This window comes from Protobothrops mucrosquamatus, unplaced genomic scaffold (genome assembly GCF_001527695.2).
Source record: "Protobothrops mucrosquamatus isolate PMUCROS unplaced genomic scaffold, P.Mucros_1.0 scaffold1969, whole genome shotgun sequence".
Lineage (NCBI taxonomy): Eukaryota > Metazoa > Chordata > Lepidosauria > Squamata > Viperidae > Protobothrops > Protobothrops mucrosquamatus.
The window spans coordinates 636256-652836 of NW_015388086.1; the positions used below are offsets into that span (position 1 = coordinate 636256).

At 38.1% G+C, this 16581-nt stretch overlaps 1 protein-coding gene across 1 annotated transcript in view; it reads left to right on the forward strand.

The window, feature by feature from the left end:
* The window catches only part of ARFGEF3 (ARFGEF family member 3), a 69553-nt gene that overhangs the window by 41933 nt on the left and 11039 nt on the right, over positions 1-16581 (forward strand). Inside the window, exons 18-27 of the mRNA XM_015823728.1 lie at positions 864-1178; positions 2589-2722; positions 4172-4317; positions 5839-6018; positions 7213-7360; positions 7946-8068; positions 9890-9987; positions 11092-11236; positions 13073-13201; positions 15464-15640. Coding sequence (XP_015679214.1) covers positions 864-1178; positions 2589-2722; positions 4172-4317; positions 5839-6018; positions 7213-7360; positions 7946-8068; positions 9890-9987; positions 11092-11236; positions 13073-13201; positions 15464-15640 — 1595 coding nt within the window. The remainder of the gene's footprint in view (positions 1-863; positions 1179-2588; positions 2723-4171; positions 4318-5838; positions 6019-7212; positions 7361-7945; positions 8069-9889; positions 9988-11091; positions 11237-13072; positions 13202-15463; positions 15641-16581) is intronic.

Below are 16581 nucleotides of genomic sequence, written 5' to 3' on the forward strand. Positions count from 1 at the left end.
ACAAGCAGGCCTGGCCTAGGGAGGATTTTAAATCGGGTTCATTTTTTAGAAAATTTTAAACAGCACAACTTTAAAATATTTGGTCTTAATTGGTTTTATTGGGTGGGGACTGTAAATATGTTTCTGTTTTAAATATGTTGTGAGCCGCCCTGAGTCCCTGCTGGGAGAAGGGCGGGATATAAATCAAAAATAAAGTAAAAGTAAACTGTGATTTGCCCTTGCTTCTATTTACATTGCTCTTATTTGCTTTGCCTTTCAAGAATTCAAAATAAAAACCAATAGGCCTTAACTTTAAAGTTACACTTTAGGATTCATTAACATTTTTTAACCAGAGTAGGCTTCATAATTATTATCTGTCACACATTTTATACAGTATTTGATATTTGTCCATACAAAATTATCCAAAGATTGGTTCTTGAAAAATTATTAAGAGGTTCCCCCTTATTTGACATTTATTTCTATTTATCTAACTGGGTAGATGGGTAGATATTTCTCTCTTTCTCTCCACGTAAAGCATTCTTAACGCAAATGAGTTTAAGTGTAAAAATTGATCAGCCTAGTTAAATTTGGCTTAGTTCTGTTGATTTAACCATCTGGCTAAAGCTGCTATGACTAGCTGAGTATTATTAATGGAGATGTACTGATTGTAGCTCAGGTTATTATTTTAATTTGCAATTAGCATATATACTTCTTGTGTTTACAGATTTACTCATTGCTGTTGAATCGGTCCCTACAGTGGCATCCCCATTTATAACTTGGTTGTTGGTATTCTTGAAATAATTGATATAGCCAATGAGATTTGTGATGAATAAACTAGCAGAACCATCCATGCCATGGTTCATTTTCCTATTTTTTATTTTCAGAGTATGGGAATACATCAGCACTCTGGAACATGTCCATTTCAGTGATGGCGCTTCTCAGCCACCTGTAACTATCACCCAAGCCCAACAGGGGGCAGTGGCCCTTCAAAGTGAAGTTCAGGCTACAGACTCTCCCCAGGAACTGATTCTGGAGCAAGAGGCAGCCCTGAAGAACAATCCTGTCATCCAACGAGTATCCATTCAAGATCTTATCAAAGAAGGCAGTAAGGGAAGAGCTTTTGATTTTCGTGGAGGTAGCTTAATGACTGGGAGCAGTGCTGCCAAGGCTATTCTCACCCTCTCTAATCAAGCTGACAGGTATTAGCAACAACATATTGGATGAAGTTTTGGATTTATTTAATATCCAACAGTGGGGGAATGCTGCCATTTTCACAACCTGGGTCAGTTTAATAAATGCCCAGTATTAGTGTGTGTGTGTGTGTGTGTGTGTGTGTGTGTGTGTGTGTGTGTAGCCACTGTTTTAAGATATGTATAAGGGAATGTTGAAATTTATGCTCATGTGAGATGGGTAGCCATATAAATATGACAGATAGATAGAGCCACACAAATATGACAGATAGATAGATAGATAGATAGATAGACAGACAGACAGACAGACAGACAGACAGACAGACAGACAGACAGACAATTCTTAGGTCATTGTTCTTATTCAGTATCTTTCCATTGTGAAATTCCTATGCATGAACATAACGTAACAGATGCATGAAAAGCAAGGGAGTCCATAGCTTCTAGTCAACTACAGTAATCTACATATGCTTCCCCACCCACACCCACATTCCATTTTTGTAGCTCCGAGAGGCCAAGAAAATTGTTCTGTGAAATTCAGATGCAAACTGTCAAAAATAACAATGTAACATGTCATAAGAAACTATGAAGAGGAAGAGGAAGAGGTCTATAATTGCTTTCAAGTTAGCTACATAAAGAAATAAATGGACACTTCATATTGCTCTCTTTAATTTGCATTGCCAGGAAGAAATGTTGCAGCCAGTTAACCTATCCTGCTTCCTTGATTATTGTGGTTAAAAGTTGGCTTGCTTGAATCTAATTATGATATTGTCAGATAACATTGTAAACTGTTTCGAAAAAAGAAAGTGACAGGTTCAAGCTCTGCCTCCTGGCTGTGTAAGAAAAGAAAATAGGGGAAACACACAATGAGCTCATTGTGGCTCATTCTCAGCATGCTGCATACTAATTGAATGTGATGTGCTTCGTGATTTTTATGGCAAAAAGTTGCCAGTTTTCTCAAGTGTCTTTTCTATATAATGTGTTTAAACTACTTTCCAGAAATTATATTCTTTTGCTATATATATATATATTTATTGCCATACAATTCTACCATAAATCTACCATAAATCAGGATTTTCATATAGTTCTTTTCCATATTTGAATGTACTATTTCTGTGTTTAATATATTCTCAATTTTTTTCCCCTGTGTTTTGTGGGTTATCGAACTGATCAAAAGTTGAGTTACTTGAGGTCAACAAAATCAAATTAGTCCTTGCTGGTTATGTTAGGATTCAGAAATACCCCATTCCTTGTTGATTGAACTGTCATTCTTTTGCGTTTCTTACTGCTATGTCTGCATGCTAAACTCTTGCCCATAAAGGAGAGAAAAGGTGTAGTGACTCAGGTCTGTTTAGCTGCTTCTATGAAAAGGTGTAGTGAAGATTTGATAAGGAATGATATCTTCTGCCTCTTTCCATGAAGGCTTTTTGAAGATGCTGTTGACAAACTGAATCTGATGGCTTTGGGAGGTTTCCTGTACCAGCTAAAAAAGGCCTCCCAGTCCCAACTCTTCCAGTCAGTTACAGACACACTCGATTACTCTTTGGCCATGCCAGGTATGCTTCTGAAACAGATATCATAAACTTCTTTTTGATTCTAATTATGGATGCAAAGCTGATAACAATACATGTTCAGAGTGTTAATGCTGAAAGATCTGAACAGGCACTAGTTGTTGTAGGGATTCAGATTAAGTAGCTGGTCTTAGACTTCAAAGTTTTCATCAGTCTGGAACCCATATTTCTGAAGACTCAGCTGTCTTGATTATTAAGATCTTGCAAAAGAGGCTGCCTCTACTTGCTATGGCTCGGTTTTTATAGGGCAGTGACTTCTGTATCACCTCCCAAGCAGCAAGATGTTATTTCTTCAAAGCTGAGGTTAGTCCTCACGTTTGATTTTGAAAAGAGTTAGGTCAATATCTCTTTAACCTGCCTTGTTAAAACTACTAGTAGGAGGTTTTAGATGTTCAACAAACGCGTTATATTGTCATCCACCATTCATTCTTTCTAAGTAAGCAATGTATTTCACTGTTAATATTGGTTTAATTAGCTTTTTATCCGAATTTTGAAATTTCCTATAATCACATTGTCTTTTCTCAGAAAAGTTATCTTCAGTGACCCAAAGGTGCTTTTTCAAAAGGCCACTGGGCTTCCTTGTTTTTCTTTGAAAACGTTTCGCCTCTCATCCAAGAAGCTTCTTCAGCTCTGACTAAATGGTTGGAAAGGGAAGGATTTATATTCTTTGCAGACAGCTGGCCCTTTGCATTCTTTTAGAGAGTCGTTGAGGCCACTTGGAGGTTTGTCTGTGTCCTCAGGGTCATCTGAGTAGTTCAAATGGATGTAGTTCAAATGGGTGTGGAGCCTCGCCATCCAGTCAGAGCTGAAGAAGCTTCTTAGATGAGAAGAGAACCATCTTCAAAGAAAAACAAGAAAGTCCAGTTGCCTCTTGAAAAAGCACCTTTGGAACAGCCGTGACTTGGATGATTGAGAATATCCATAGACATTTATCTTCACTGAATATAAGAAACGGTGCAGGAAATGGATACTTGTGAGCAGGATTTTTCAATGGTACCTTCCCCCAACCCTTGCTTCCATTCTATAGCATTCTAGAATGCTCTAATGAGGCACTGACTTTATTGTCTTTTTGACACCTGAAAATATTTGTTTATTCCCTCAGGTATTTTAATCGATCAGTCTGCTAATTTTAAACATATATGGTGCTTAGTAACTTTTTAATTATTTTGCCCACTGCTTTTATTTTTTAGTGTGATATACTTTAGTTACTTGATTACTGTGTTGTATTGTATATTTTAGTAGTTTTTAGAGTTGCATTTTTTGTATTTTATTGTACTGGGGCAAACTTGATTTTAAAGGGATATTTTTAAGCTGTAAATATATAATGAATAACTGAACTAATAAAACAGGGAACAGGGAAGAAGTGGAATGTGTGTGCATTATTTTAATCTTTAATTCATATTACCAGATGTTCTACTCATTCTTAACTTGTAGGAGAAATAAAATCCACTCAAGAAAGAAGAAGTGCCCTTCACTTGTTCCGTCTAGGAGGAGCCATGCTCCGAATTGTGAGGAGTAGAAGCCGGCCTTTGCTCCATCTTACGCGCTGTTGGCATCTAGTGGCTCCTCACTTAGTGGAAGTGAGTGAAATTGGGGATAGGAAGAGGAAAGAGGGGGAAAAAACTGTAGAATTTATACTATTGCAATTGGCAGCCCAATATTTTTATTTTATTTTATTTAAAAGAATGAAAAACTGCCTCATTTCAGAGATTTTAAGATGGGAGTGCCCAACCTTGGCAACTTTTAAGACTTGTGGACTTCAACTTCCAAAATTTTCATGGCTGCCTGGGGAATTCTGGAAGTTGAAGTCCACAAATTTTAAAAGTTTCCAAAGCTGGACAACCCTATTCTAAGAAGTATATTAAATCAAAACACAATACTGTACAAGGAACAATATACTTACATAAAAAAAAAGAAACATTAATGGAGCTATTTTTTCTCGATCTGTTTTATAACCAGAGGCCTTCTGGAATAGCCCTATTTTAACTATTCTCTGTAAGGCCATAAGAGTAGGGCCATCTTGCTTTCACATTTAAGTTGTTCCAAAGGAAGGAAGGAAGCAGCCACTAAGAACATCTGTGTCCAAACTCTCTTCCATTTGGCTTCCTGATTAGAAGGAACTACCAGGTGCCTCGATTCACCCAGATCAGGTGGATGTCTAAGATACCCACCTCCCAAAAGATACAAGTAAAAGATACAGCATCCTAAATTGCACTTGGGAACCAACCAGCACCCAATACAACACCTATTACATCAGCATTATGTGATTGTGATACCGTGATTGTACAGTAAGCATATAAGCAAACATACTTTGCATTAGTTGAGGTTTTCAAATGACCTAGTCCCATGTAGAGCAAATTGTAGTATTCCAGATGTAGATTGGGGTAACTATCTTCAGAGCATCTAGTTAAGGGACATAAAAAGATCTGTGAAGGTAAAAGAAGTTATGCAAGAAAGATAATGCTCTAGGACAGGAGTGTGGAACTATGATCCCTTTATGATCTGTGGACTTCAACTCCCAGAATTCCCAAGCCAGCCATAAAGGGGCCATAGTTCCACACCCCTGCTCTAGGGGATATTTCTCTAACTTGGTGCCTTCCAGATATATTGGCCTACAGTTTCTGCATCCACAAAATGGAAGAGGATGCAGAGGGAATGGGGAAGTTAGAAGTTGGAAGACAACAGGGCCTGAGGAAACCATGTGAGATGATCTGTACTGCTGTCATTTTCCATATTCTTATATAATTGGCTTTTTGGTGTTTCTTTTAATTACTCTATTTTACTTGCCTATTTTTGTACATGATTATCAGTTCAGCTATAGTATCCCATATATTTGGTGCAATCACTTTTTCTAAACATAAATGCTTTTGTCCTCAAGTTGAACTTGATGTAAGGCAGTCAAATTATAAGTGGGGAATAAAAAAAGCCAAAACAAAAATAACCAAATCATTAAATGCTTTGGTTTATAGGCATGGCAGCCTTTCCCAAGCTTAGATTCCTATCAGAATGTCTATGTTTTCCTCAGTTTTCTTGATCAAAATATTTTCTGCCTGTTACTAACAAAAATATTATACATTTTGCTTCAAATTCTCTCCCTGCAGGCTGCCTGCCATAAAGAAACGCATGTTTCTCGGAAGGCTGTTTCTTTTATCCATGACATCCTAACAGAGGTTCTGACAGTCTGGAATGAACCGCCTCATTTTCACTTCAACGAGGCACTTTTCCGTCCCTTTGAGCGCATCATGCAGCTTGAACTTTGTGATGAGGACATTCAGGACCAGGCAAGCTAGATTTTTGGTTAAGTAAAGAGGATCTGTCCTCAGGTTTTTTAAGTTTTGATTATTATTATTTTTTAAATCATTATATGCTTAGTAGATGCAGTTTTGCATTTGTTTATATTATAGGTAGTCATGGACTGTTTGAAGTTACCACAGGCGTCCCCAAACTGCTTTTGAAATTATGATGGCCACACACAAGCTGTGTGGTCACATGATCACATTTTGGACTCTTGGCAACTGGCTCACCTTTATGGCCATTTGCAGTGTCTTGCAATCATGCAACCACAATTGTAACAGTTTTGCTAGTTTCCAGCGTTTACTTCCATTTGATTGGAGAAAATGAGTTGCATAACAATTAAGAGTTTGCTTAACAGGTTCAGCATTATGTTATAACATATTATCCTGAATAGCTGAAACAGAAAACACTGACCCGTTGTGTCAGGGTAGAGGTATCCCGACATAAAATTTTATTTTATTTTATTTATTAAACTTGTATCCCGCCCATTTTCCTGGAGGTAATGTTGGTTTACATTACCACAGGACAGATATTTTCAGTGCTATGATTAGAAACATATAGCTGATAAAGAAGTTGGTAGTAGCAATCTATATCCTGGTTTCTTTGATGTATAAACATGAGATCCGTGAAAATATGGTGCCATGTTTAAAACATTCCAGAACTAAAGGCTTTTGTTTTTCAGAAGCTCTGCAACTCATTTCTGATGTTCTTATTTCTCACACTTTTCCGTGTTGTTCTCTACACTACTGTAGTGTATGAATTCACATGGTAAATAACCACAACCCCGATTTCATTATATGTGCAAAAATTCACTGAAATTAGTGGACCTTGTCAGTCTGAACCACAGGTTATCTTTATTAGCAACTGCCACATATATGACCGTGGTGAGTTATGACAGTGATGAAAAATTACGTTGTGATCTATCCTCTTATTTATAACCTTCACAGATCTGTAAAGGCAGAGTTGAAGTTACAAGCACAGTCACAGTTTCACTTAGCAACTGCTTCACGTAATAACCAAGTTGGTGGTCCCAATTGTAGTCGCTAGACAAGGACTATCTGTAGCTTGTTTGCTTGGTCCCAGTGAGTCTTTTCTGAGCCTAGCTTAGTCTAAATCCAGCTTAGCATTTTCTTTTGGCTGGTTGTTTTCTTTGTAATGCTTTGGTGCTTCAATTATATCAGGTAGTCACCTCTATAGGAGAGCTGGTGGAAGTTTGCTCAACTCGAATTCAATCAGGCTGGAGACCATTATTCAGTGCTTTAGAAACCGTACGCAGCAGCAGCAGCAAGTCAGAAGTTAAAGAGTACCTTGTTGGAGAATATTTGATGGGTGAGGTTTCTCTCATTCTCTCTTCCCCTTCCCCTTGCTTTATGAATTAATTTCTAAAAAAACAATCAATTGCAAAATAGCCAACAATAATGACTAAACTGGTAAATTAAAGCCAACGTAAAAGTTTGTTGCAAAATGTTAAAAATAATCAAATATAGTTGTATTTCTATTTGGTAAATCAACCATTGATTTTTATCGCATTAGTTCTTAGCATATTTCAGGAAAAATCGAACGATTTAGGATAACCTGGTACTGATTTAAGAAATGTCACTATTTATTGCATTTGTGTTTGATTTTTGGAGCTACACATGAGAAGTTCATGTTTTGTTCATATAGACACATATATGTTTATTGAATCTCTCTTGGTTTAATTTGACACTGAACATGTCACCCTGTGCTGGAATCCCAAGTAGCCCTATCTTTGCATCAACTTCCTTGAGACTTACCTTTGAGATTTAATTTTAAAACACAATGGACGTATTTCAAAATAAGCCCACAAAATTTCACATTATGTGCTATGAAGCCATTCAGTGTCTAGAAAACACAACATTTTGTTATCATCTAACTATTTTCTTTGTCTCTTAGGAAAATGTCAGGCTCCAGTCTTTGATGTCTTCGAAGCTTTTCTAAATACCGATAACATCCAAGTCTTTGCAAATGCAGCCACCAGTTACATCATATGTCTTATGAAGTTTGTCAAAGGATTGGGTAAAACTTTTTTTTAAGAAAAATTGGACAAATTTTATGTCATATGAGGATCCGTGTTTGTTGAAATAGATAGCAAGCAGTGTGTACTGGAGGACAGCCAACATCAAGAACTACTTCTGAATGCAGTTAAAACTACAACAATTTGTGATTTTCTTTTAATGAATGAGGAAGTACCAGTTCTGTGATTTAGGGAAGAGGACCCATATGGAACTTTTATGATGTTCTGCAGCCATCCATCCCCACCCCCATAACTTTCCAAGAATGCAGGAGAACATTTTTGAATTGTTTTCTGGAGGCTATTGTGTTCCCATTTTATGCCTTCAATTAGCATTCGTTAACAACTGTGGAAGAGTTTAATGCAGCTTTTCTAGTGCTCTAAATTTGGTATTGGCCAGACTCTAAAACCCAGGAGTGCAGACAATTGGTACACTTACTCAATGGTGGGATTCAAATATGTGAACAACCAGTTCTCTGTGTAGATGCTGCTTTGGAAGTCCATTCTGGGCCTGGGCAACAAAAAATTAGCTGCCGGTTCTGCCGAAGTGGTGCGAACCAGCTGAATCCCACCACTGCACTTGCTGAAGATTAATAAGACAAAGTCAGCATATTTTCTTTTAAAGCCTTTTATTACATAAAGAAAAATATAATAGAAGGGCACACTCGGGCATTTCATGATTGGCTGCAATCAAAATGGAATATGTTCCTACATATTCCAAAATGGAATATGTTCCTACATGTTCCAACTCTGGGAACATGTGCTGGGCTGCATTAACAGAGGGATAGAATCAAGATCACGTGAAGTATTAATAGCACTTTACAATGCCTTGGTAAGGCCACACTTGGAATACTGCATCCAGTTTTGGTCACCACGATGTAAAAAAGATGCTGAGACTCTAGAAAGAGTACAGAGAAGAGCAACAAAGATGATTAGGGGACTGGAGGCTAAAACATATAAGGAACAGCTGCTGGAATTGGGTATGTCTAGTTTAATGAAGAGAAGGACGAGGGATGACATGATAGCAGTGTTCCAATATCTCAGGGGCTGCCACAAAGAAGAGGGAGTCAAGCTATTCTCCAAAGCGCCTGAGAGCAGGACAAGAAGCAATGGATGGAAACTAATCAAGGAGAGAAGCAACCTAGAACAAAGGAGAAACTTCCTGACAGTTAGAACAATTAACCAATGGAACAACCTGTCTCCAGAAGCGGTGAATGCTCCAACACTGGAAGTTTTTAAGAAGAGACCGGACAGCCATTTGTCCGAAATGGTGTAGGGTTTCCTGCCTGAGCAGGGGGTTGGACTCAATGACCTCCAAGGTCCCTTTATTATTATTATTATTATTATTATTATTATTATTATTATTATTATTATTATTATTATTATTATTATTATTATATAACAACACCAGGCAGGATCAGGAGATCTCAACTCCTCCCGGTCCATTTTGTCTCCTAGCTCTTCTATTCTTTGCTGCGAGATGGGTGGCAAACAAATAAACAAACAAATTCTTCCGTAGTAGCAGATGGTTCAGTGGAATTGAGGCACAGGAAAACAATTCTTGGAGTAAGGACAGCAGTTGAATCCTGAGAAAAAGCTAAAGATACATGGATCCTCTAGCATTGTATTTGATCCCTGAACCAAGACAATAATTTCTGCGTATGCTCACACACACTTTTTCTGTCTCTCCCTACCTGTTCATCCTTTGAAACCCTATTTTATTTTTGTGCCTGAGTAAACCTTTCTGGATTTGATTGACATACCGTTCATAACAGCAGTAATCTTTTAATCTATCATGTCTCACCTTTTTCTTGCTCTCCTCGCAGGGGAAGCAGACTGCAAGGATATTGGTGACTGTACATCAGGATACCTATCTACAGATTTGTGCCTTCCTGCTCTTGATTATCTCAGGAAGTGTTCCCAGGTGGGCAGAATGAAGCCATACAGCTTCAGTTGTCATTCCATCAAGGCACTTAAATTAGTTCCTAATCAGAGGCCCTTACACGCAGTGAGCTTTTCATGTGCATTAAAGACCTGGCTTAGTGGTGAGGGCTGCATATTTCAAATCTCAAGCGATACATTCCAGACTAAAACAGCGTTAGGATTTGTGGCTTCCCCTGTTGTTTTTATTATAATGCCACATTGTTCACCCCTAGATGTGTAAAGTGGGAGAGGAGTTCAACACTTAAATTCTATTTGTCACATTTACTGTTAAATTTCCAAGTAACAGGTGAAAGCGCATGGTCAGAAAAGGGTCAGTGAAATTAAAATCACAATGAAGATGGAAGAATATTGTTTCAAAGTTATGTAATGATCTACATTTCCATTCTCGTATTTAGCCTCATTCTTTTCTCTGCCACCTAATCATTGCTCAATTAGTTTTGACCAGCTAGACCAGGGGTAGGCAACCTTGGCTCTTTTATGACTCGTGAACTTCAAGCCACGTTGGCTCAGGAATTCTGGGAGTTGAAGTCCACGAGTCATAAAAGAGCCAAGCTTGCCTACCCCATGAGCTAGACCAGTGATGGCGAACCTTTTACAGACCAAGTGCCCAAACTGCAACCCAAAACCCACTTATGCATCATCGGGTGCCGGGTGGGTGTGCCCCTTGGGTTGGTGTGGCTCATTGGCTGGGTGTGGCTGCGGTGGTAAAGGCAGACTGGGTGGGACTAAAAAGTTCAATCAATCAATTCCAACTTTGCAAGATCTTTTTTTTTCCCCACGAGAAGTTGAAATTGACTGATTGATTGAACCTTTTTTTTTTTGCACACGGTGGCAGAGGCCTAAAGCGAAAAGGTTTTAGAAAACCCAGCTGAAGGCCTAGGACTGGGATGACGGCGTGCGTGCCCACAGAGAGGGCTCTGAGTGCCGCCTCTGGCACCCGTGCCATAGGTTCGCCACCACTGAGCTAGACTGTCAAAAATTTTAAAAAAACATTTTAGCAGAGTGTCTTTTTCAATGCGTAGCATAATGTCTGATATGCCAATGGAAATCCCAAACCAATCACACCATGTCCTTCCCTTTTTAGCTACTTGCCAAAATCTACAAAATGCCCTTGAAGCCTATTTTTCTCAGTGGAAAATTTGCTAACTTACCCCAAAGGATCCAGGAACAATCTGCGAGCAGCGAGGATGGCGTTGAATGTGTCCTTTCTGAGTTTGACGATAACACAGGTAAGCAAATGTGGCTTATCTAAAGAAGAATGGACTTCTAAAACATGGTTCCTTAGCTATGTCATATAAAGTTCAACAAATAGATTCAAAACGATTCATTGAATATATATATATATATATATATATATATATATATATATATATATATATATAAAACACCCAAGGATTCGAATAAGAACTTGACATTCTTTCCATTTGTCATGGAGATAATTTGCTAGAATGGAAAAGGTGCAGCCATAAAAGTTTTTTTTTAAAGAAAAGAAGAGAGATGTGGGCTTAAATTTTTCTCTGATATTAATTGCCCAGACAACTTCCTTGGGAGCCTAAAATGTTAACACAGAGCTAAGGAGTCCGTGTCATCTTCTGCACGTGCTTATAATCAGGTATTGTAGGTGCTTTAGATTTCCTATAGCCATGAGGAGTGAAATAAATGTCCTTCAGGGTTCTGTCTAATTATAATTCCCCTCATTTCCATCTGAAGCAGATTAGGCCTATGCAGTATGCAAAGCAAATCTGCTTGCATATATTTCTTCCCTGTTATATTGCAGCCTTTAATGTGAAAATGCAAGCTGGAGGCTAGCCACTGTGGGAAAAGAGAGCATCGCCAAATCTGATTTCTAGTCTGTTCCCAAATCCAAACTCTGGTCTGTTCCAAATAGGGAAATGCAATTCAGCTACTGTAAAAGGCCTGATATGCTGTAAAGCCTGCAGTTGCTATAACCTCTGGTTTAGAAACTGCCCTCTAGAATGCTGTCTAAGGAATTTCTATTAGAAACTCATTGTCTATTTGATTATTTGCCAATTTCTCAGTTTTTCTCCATTCCTCATTTCTGCATGACTGTAACAATATGATATGCATCTGAAAACAAACAGATCATTAATTTAAAGAGAACAAGCATTATTTCTGCAAGCATCATTATTTCATAAGATGCTATATTTGAATATGTACAATGTACATCACAATATAATGCCTTGATTTAGCAGAGAGCTGCACATATCTTTTTGGCTCTGTCCTCAGCTAGAGCCATTTCTAGACAATATCCTAGATTTGCTTTTTGTATATACCCTATTTTACAAGGGATCTGAATTTTTATTCTATTTTTATTCTATTTATTCTATATTTATTCTAACTCACCTTTCTACTTATACCAATAATCAGAGTGGCTTGCTGTCATCCCCCTTTTGTTACAGTCTTCTGTTTTCCTATCACTTGCATCATCTGGGGGTTTTTTCCCCTCACTGAAAATAAATATGTTAACAAAGGAAAGATGGTATGAAAAAGCAGCAGAGTTGTGCTAATTACTTTCTGAATAGAACTAGGCTAAGTGTATACCAGAGGTACAACTATGCTGTGTGTAGTTTTTCAAGCTGGTCAAGCAATTTGTCCTTTTCTTTTTACTAAGTGGATAATCTTACTTTGGAGGAAGGTTCGAACCAGGTTGTGTTCCTCACTGATTAGTGAGATTCTAGTTTTTAAAAGACTACCCCTTTGTGTTATATCAGAGTAGAAGAAAATAGGGGTGTGTGCATTGATTGTGGTGTATTGCATGAAAGCAGTGGATGATTTGGCAGTTAAATTTGGGCAAAAGGATAAGAGAGAGCCAATTTCAATAGGAGAAGCTCATATGGAGAATTTCTTTTCTGACAAGCTTGGCATCTGGCATTTGATTAGCCTTTGCTGGAAGCCAGGAAGACAGAATTGAGCAAGTCTTACATGCAGGCTGTAATAAAATAAAAACAGACATAATTGAAATAAAGAAGTATGAATCTGGAAAAAATACAGGAAGTTTGTCATATATTACCCATATCCTTTTACATAAGATTTTGTTTCCTTAGGCCTTATTAATGTCTGGATCATTCTGCTAGAAGAGCTAACAACTGCCATATCTAATTGTCCCCGACAACACCAGCCTCCTACTCTGGATTTGCTCTTTGAACTGCTAAGAGATGTTACCAAAACACCAGGTAATTAACCGAGTTTCAATACAAAAAAATTAAAAGCACATCAAATTTCCACCACAGGAGTCAAAATCTGCGAGTCGTAGCATCTCAAAGGAAGCCTTGCCCCCAAAGCAGTGTGGCTTATATTATGACAATACACCTCCATTTTGTAGATTTTGACATACACATATGTATACTCCACCAATGCCACTGATTTCCACATCTGCTTCCAGAGAGGGTTTGATGCCAATCACTTTATCTCAGACCAATCCATTTCAAAGGCTTTTTGTGGAAAATATAATTGCAGAACATTTTCCTGAGAGCATGCTGTGTTAATTAAGTCTAACTGCTGTGATACAAACAAAATGGAAGATCAGAAATTGAGAAGAAAAGCACACCCAAGGGCACCATTGTCTTGCCATTTCCATTTGTATTCCGTGTTTTATAATATTATTAAAACTAGTTCATGCTGGTATATTTATATTTTGCATGATAGTTGGTAATTTTAAATAGGAATATAAAAGCTGTTTATGGATCAAATGATATTGTACTTCCTTTGCCCCCCAAATTAAATCATTTTAAAGTTGAAGGGACAGGTTTAAAATAGAGGTAGGGAGTACCCAAGTCACTTTGCGATCCCTTGAAATTTCTATGAGTATACTGCAAAAGTCACTGGCAAACAAGTAATGCCAATATGAGTGTGTGTGTGTGTGTGTGTGTGTGTGTGTATTTTGTCAATTGGCTTAATTCATTAAATTAAAAATGAGCAAACCTTTTAAAATAGGGGGAAAGCAACTCCAAAATTCTGGTACTCGCCCTCCAAAGTTACTATTTTCTCACAGCTTGATGTCTTTCCTGGTCTATATAAGTTATTTAATTATAAGCAAGAGGGCGCAGTGGCTGAGCGGTTAAAGATGCTGAGCTTGTAAGCTGGAAAGCTGACAGCCCATGTTTGAGACCTGAGCGCTGTGCAACAGGGTGAGCTGGTGTTACTTGCCCCAGCTCCTGCCCAACAGTTTGAAAGCATGCAAATGCAAGTAGATAAATAGGTACCACTTTGGCGGGAAGGTAACAGCATTCCGTGCACCTCGGCATATAGTCATGTTGGCCACATGACCATCAAAATATCTTCAAACCATGCTGGCTCCCTCAACTAAGAAATGGAGATGAGTACCATCCCCTAGAGCAGTGTTTCTCAACCTTGACAATTTTAAGGCATGTGGACTTCAACTCCCAGAATTCCACAGCCAGCATTGCTGGCTGTGGAATTCTGGGAGTTGAAGTCCACATGCCTTAAAATTGTCAAGGTTGAGAAACACTGCCCTAGAGTCAAACGCAACCAGACAGGGAAAACCTTTTCTTTAGTATAATTATAGGCAACTCATAAAGGCGATACAGATTCATAAATAAAGCTATATAAAATCATTTGCAAGTCTGTTGTCAGTAAAATACTATTTCCAGACTGTATTTTCTTTAATGTGACTATATTCAGAAAAAATACATGTTTATCTCAGAGAAATAATATAGAAGTTGGCTGTCACATTAAGCTTAGAGACATTGTATGTGAATTTTATTTATTCACTACTTTAAAAGATTTATAAAGCATTTCCTTCCAGAGGATTTAGTTTAGATGATATACAAAAGTATGTCTGTCTTCCTGGTACAAAAAAGAAATGTAAAGAAGATGGCTAGTATTACTCAGCTAAGTATAGCTCCATCATCTCTTTCCTGTATGCTTTTAATTTGCTGGTCCTCAATAGGCAAGCTGTGGTTCTTGAGATGTTGTGGAGCGTAACTTTAGCAACTTTAGTATAACTTTAGCCGAAGAGTTGTGGTGGCCCAATGGTTAGAATGTAGTATTACAGGCTATTTCTGCTGACTGGTGACTGCCAGCAGTTCAGAGTTCGCATCTTACCTGCTCAAGGTTGACTCAGCCTTCCATCCTTCCGAGGTCAGTAAAATGAGGACCTAGATTGTTGGAGGCAATGTGCTGACTCTGTAAACCGCTTAGAGATGGATGTCAAGCACTATGAAGCAGTAGATAAGTCTGATATTGCTACTGGCATTGCTACCTTACCATGGTCCATCTTGGCTGAGACTGTTGGGAATTAAGAGTTCAACAATAGCTGGAAGACCATAGTTTCTCTCTCTCTAGCCTAGTCAGTCAAAAATTCCTCTTCTTCTCTGCTTTCTTGAGATATAGCACCAGAGTAAGATCATGAGTTAACCTAAGCTTATATTTGAAAGGGGAGGAGATTCTTTATCTTGCTCTTTTTCGTCTTTTAGGCCCAGGATTTGGTATTTATGCAGTTGTACACCTCCTGCTCCCTACAATGTCTCTTTGGCTTCATCGCAGCCACAGTGATCATTCTTACTGGGATGGGGCATCCGCTAATTTCAAGCATGCCATTGGCCTTTCCTGCGAATTAGTGGTGGAGCACATTCAAAGTTTCATACATTCAGGTGAGTAAAGCACATCTCACTTGTTAACCTTGTGCCGAATAAATATGACTGTTGTAGATTCATGCAACGTAATCAAAATCATGTGGATTAACCACTGAAATGAGAAAGAGGCCATGTTAAAGTAAAACTGGTTTAGTTTCTTCATGTATTTCATATTTATTGCTGCTTTCTATTTCAGCAGGTAAGGAGAAAATGGAATAATTCAGCTAAATTTCTTTGGTTTGTACTGACATTCCAAAAATGGAAATAGAAAGATATTCTATCAGACTTTTCAAAAAATAATTGAAACCTACTTATTTATACATACAACTCATGCATTTTATATGGCCATCCAGTTCACTGCAGACTGTGGTCTACTAACAATAATAAAACAAAAACAAGGGCAATTCAAAACAGCTAAAACAATTACAATAAATCAGTTACTATACTGTGTACCAGGGGTACCAAATAACTCTCTTTCAGTGACCTCTTCTAAAACTACCTGGCCATAGTGCTTGAGAAAAAATGTAGGTCTTTAATGTCTTATACAACAACAAGGTCAGAACCATCTGGATCTCCAGAGGCATCCTGCTCTATAGGGCAGGCACCATGATGGCAGAGAAGCACATCTGAGTCCTGCAAGATAACACTATTTCATAGACAGGAGCCTAGAGCATGTCCACATTATTGGATCTGGTGGGGCAAGCAGAAAAAAAATGAGAGAATGGTATCCCCAAAGTATCAAAACTATACACAGTCTCAACGTGATATCATCGGTCATATTATCAGTTACTGCATAGTAGCACTTAGATTCCAGACCTGCAAGCATCCCTAGATGCTTCTAGTTGGGATACTGGGTGGGTTGTTTTTTTTAATCACGATTAAACAAAACATTCTGCCAAAATAGCACATTTTTTGCTCAAAAACAAAATTTGGGATGGTTCTTATATATCATAATTTGG